This window comes from Rhododendron vialii, chromosome 3a (genome assembly GCF_030253575.1).
Source record: "Rhododendron vialii isolate Sample 1 chromosome 3a, ASM3025357v1".
Taxonomy (NCBI): Eukaryota; Viridiplantae; Streptophyta; class Magnoliopsida; order Ericales; family Ericaceae; genus Rhododendron; species Rhododendron vialii.
This window is the reverse complement of record NC_080559.1, coordinates 10,631,014-10,634,953: the sequence shown is the minus strand read 5'-3', so window position 1 is coordinate 10,634,953 and position 3,940 is coordinate 10,631,014. Positions and strand designations below refer to the sequence as shown.

The 3,940-nt window shown below is 37.0% G+C and overlaps 1 protein-coding gene across 1 annotated transcript; it reads right to left on the bottom strand.

Moving 5' to 3' along the window:
* Positions 1-232: 232 nt before the first annotated feature.
* Positions 233-3,708, bottom strand: LOC131318418 (putative homeobox-leucine zipper protein ATHB-51). The gene is made up of 3 exons (XM_058348151.1): positions 3,542-3,708; positions 2,472-2,884; positions 233-755 (listed from the first exon to the last, which is right to left on the bottom strand). The coding sequence occupies exons 1-3, from the start codon at positions 3,642-3,644 to the stop codon at positions 447-449; spliced, it is 825 nt and encodes a 274-aa protein (XP_058204134.1). The 5' UTR covers positions 3,645-3,708; the 3' UTR covers positions 233-446.
* Positions 3,709-3,940: the final 232 nt, after the last annotated feature.

Genomic DNA, 3,940 nt, shown 5'->3' with positions numbered 1-3,940 from the left:
TTACACACAACATTACACTACCATATATGCATACCCGGAAGAGCATCAAGGCATCACCTGATAAGCTCAATTCAAATCAGTAGAACTTTAACTCAAGAAGATATAGTCAACTAGATAGATAAAAATAAACTTAACACAAACTGCAACAAGGGTTGGAAATAAGGAAAAAGAGTACTAACATGAACCGCGACAATCCTGCTAAAACGGAATTAATATAAATTTATGCTACAGATAAAGATGTCTAGACACAGATTTATCTCACTCAAAATGGTCCGAATCGTTTGATGTATGTGGGTCTCGCAACGATTGACATATACGAGACCCATACACATTAAACATCAGTATCTTGATCTGTATCCAGCCATCTGTCCCGAGGCATAAAAAGCAAGTTAACCTAGTCCTACTCCCAAGTTAGAGATAATCTAATTAAGCTAAGGAAAAAAAATCTAAGAATAAGAAGAGGGCGTAACATTATTCCAGTAATTGGCCAGCTGCGGCGGTGGCGGCATCACCTCCACCGGGTTGTAGTCATCGGCAATACTGAAGGCGTGATAGTTGTTTACCTGATGATGATCCTCATTAGGGGCGATAGTCTGCTGCTGCTGCTGCTGGTGACGAGTCAACAGTAACGAGTTCCGATTCCCTACGGACGTGCTCTCCACTGTGTCTTCACCAGAGATCTCTGCGGAGATCACCTGGTGATGATTCTTCATGGCTGTCGTGACTTCCTTCAGCATGGCTTTCAATGCCGAAACCTGTTTTTTTTTTTCACAGATCATCAGACAGGAACTTAATTACTGTACATTAGAAATTTCAAGTTGCGTACGTAATAACACTATAACAGTGTGCAATTAATAGCTATTATTTCTCTGTTTTTTTTTTTGTTTTTTTTTTTATGTCCATGGTCAATGACCAAGAATTGTTTAGCATCCTAGAAGCATCAACCCTTCTGTGGATCGGAGTGAGAAAATTTACAGTATTTATGTGTACTGCTAGCTCCAAGTCCAAAGAGATTAGGAGTGTTTGATAAAATTTCAATAACTCAGGGTGTTAGGACAGTTTATGTGGACATGAACTAATTGCCAAGGGAACAATGAAAATGACCTAATTGAAACCATGACAAAGTCTCATATCAACTAGTCTCATAATAGTCAGGGGGTGTTCGGACAAATAAGCCACTTTGGCTTATTTTTTGTCCTTATTCAAATTTTTTTCGTGTCACTTGGCTTATTATCATTTTTTGGGGATTATTGCATCCTCACGTCAAGAGGAATCTAAAAAGTAAAAAAATTTGACCGAAATCCAATTTTTTTTGAATAAAGACAAAAAAAAAATCAATAAGCCAATTTTTCGTCTTTATTCAAAAAAAATTGGATTTCGGTCAAAAATTTTTACTTTTTAGATTCCTCTTGTCGTGAGGATGCAATAATCTCCAAAAAAAATGACAATAAGTCAAATGATACGAAAAAAATTTGAATAAGAACAAAAAATAAGCCACTGTGGCTTATTTGTCCAAACGGGCCCTTAATAGCACCGAAAAAGTTTCGGAAATTTTAAAAGGGTGCAAAATGCAAATCGTCGTAAGTCTCTTTGTCTTCACCACCAAGCCAACCGATGTTAAAGTTAACAAACACAAATATTTAGTACTAGTTAACCAATAACTCACAAAAAAAACACTCACATTTCTTTCTTTCTTTCTTCTTTTTTTATAAACAAAACGCGTGTGTGTGTATATATATATATATATATATATATATATATATATATCTAGAAAGCATTCATGATTTGCTTCAGTATTAACACAATTTTCTTATGGAAATTAATTTTCACACTCCTCTTTCGTCTAAGTGCACTGTATTTTTGTCTTCATTTATATAGAAACTATACTTCATACAATTTTTTTCTTTACACATGAAAAGGGTAATCATGCGATTTCACATTATTCCAAAAAAAAAAAAAAGAATAAGAAAAAGAGTGTATTTGGATAAAATTAAGAGGAGTGTAAAAATCAAGTCCCCTTATATTATAAACATATATACCACCAACAAACATCTATCTATGATCACAGAAATAAAAACAAAAAAAAAGTGCTAAAACTGACGTAGCAAACTTACTAGTTTTTTATATTCAAACTAAAAAAAAAAACTAGTAAATATATGAATATGCGATGCTTTCAAAATCTTCACGTACTGTATATTTTTTGAATGTAGCATTGCTGAAAATAAAAACCATGCGAGAAAAATTTTATGCATACTTCGCAAATTAAAACATCAAATGCACGTGAGCGCTACAAACTAGTGAGGGGTCGATCCATGTTCATTGGATAGCTTTGGATGCATCTGTGCCCAAATCTATGTGCATAAATACTTACGCCAAGCATTGATATTAACCTAATTAGCCATATAATGCGCTTGCGTAAATGAGAGCGCAAGCGTGAAACTAAGCTCATAATGAGAGAGAGAGAGATGTACCTCCTCTTGGAGGTGCTTATTCTCCCCAGAAACAACATCAAACTCACGTTTGAGCTGTTTCTTCTCATTAGAAACAACTTCGAACTGGTGTTTAAGTCTATCGTAGAGCTGCTCCAGCTGCTTAGCCTTCCACCTAGCCCTCCTGTTCTGGAACCAAATCGACACTTGTCTCGGGTGCAGCCCCAGCTCCTTGGCCAGCTTCATCTTCCTCTCAGGGTTCAGCTTCACCTCCTCCTGAAAACTACTCTCCAGCGAGTCGAACTGCTCGGTGCTCAGCCTCTTCTTCTTCTGATCCCCCATCTGATCACGAGCATTCCCACTCATCATCATCACATCTTTCATTGATCCACTCCCCAATGCGTGTGCCGACGACCCTTGCCCCACCACCGCCGGATACTTCATCATGTTTAAGCCTGTAAATCAAATCATAAACCTCTCGATGGGCCCTTTAACCTTTTTCTTTCCATTAACAAGTTTACTGATCAAGCTTTGTAGCTTCTTTCTCCCATTAAGTCAATGTACACATATATGTATATGAGAGAAACTTATAGCCGTGAACAAGTTATTTACATCATCAACAAATCGTGACCATCCAAAAGTGTTCTGAGCGGTCCGGATTTTGACGAGAAAAGTTTCACTCTCTTCCAGAAAAGTTTTATCAACATCCTAACTGTCCAAAACACTTTTGGACGATCGCATATGACTCCGTAAATAACTATTCACGGCACGGCCGTTAAAAAAATTTTCTCTAATATATAGCAGTGTACGGATTTACAGACCCCAGAAGTTGAAAAGCACGATTCAAGCTTTTAAAAAGGCTTTTTCTTTCTTTACTACTTTTTGCAATTGAAGCTTTCTTTTGAATCTGAACCTCGGACATATTATGAGCTTGAAGCACTCGAAAATAGAAAGAAAGTTTGAGATTTTAGGAATAATCATGAGGTCTATATATCAACGCAGTAGTAGCTGATATTATGAGCCATGCAAATGCTTTTTTTCAACTTATCAAAATCGAAAAAAGAGAAGAGAAAACCAAAACAAGAGATAATGAATGATAATAGTATTATTACCTGGGTGGTGGTCATAGTAGTTGTAGAGAAAACCCATGGAATTATCTGGGGGAGAAACAAAAGGGGGTACTGGTCTTAGGTAACTCCCATGATTCCACTCCATATTCGTTTTTTGGCTCTCTCTCTCTCTCTCTCTCGATCTCGATTCTTCACTCTTTGGTTTTTAACCCAGAACACTAGAGCCTCCAATTTATGGGCGTTGCTCTTTTGTCGGGCGGGTTGGACATGGACCAGATAAAGAGAGTAAGCGGCTCCACATGGTGTTGAGGGGGTTCGCCTGAGTTTAGAGGGTGCACTAAAATTTTGTATTTTTACACATAATTAAACTTTTGTTTAGTATGTTAGCACTCGATAATTCATTCGTAGCAAAAGTAAATGAAAAGTCACCTCAATTTGTGA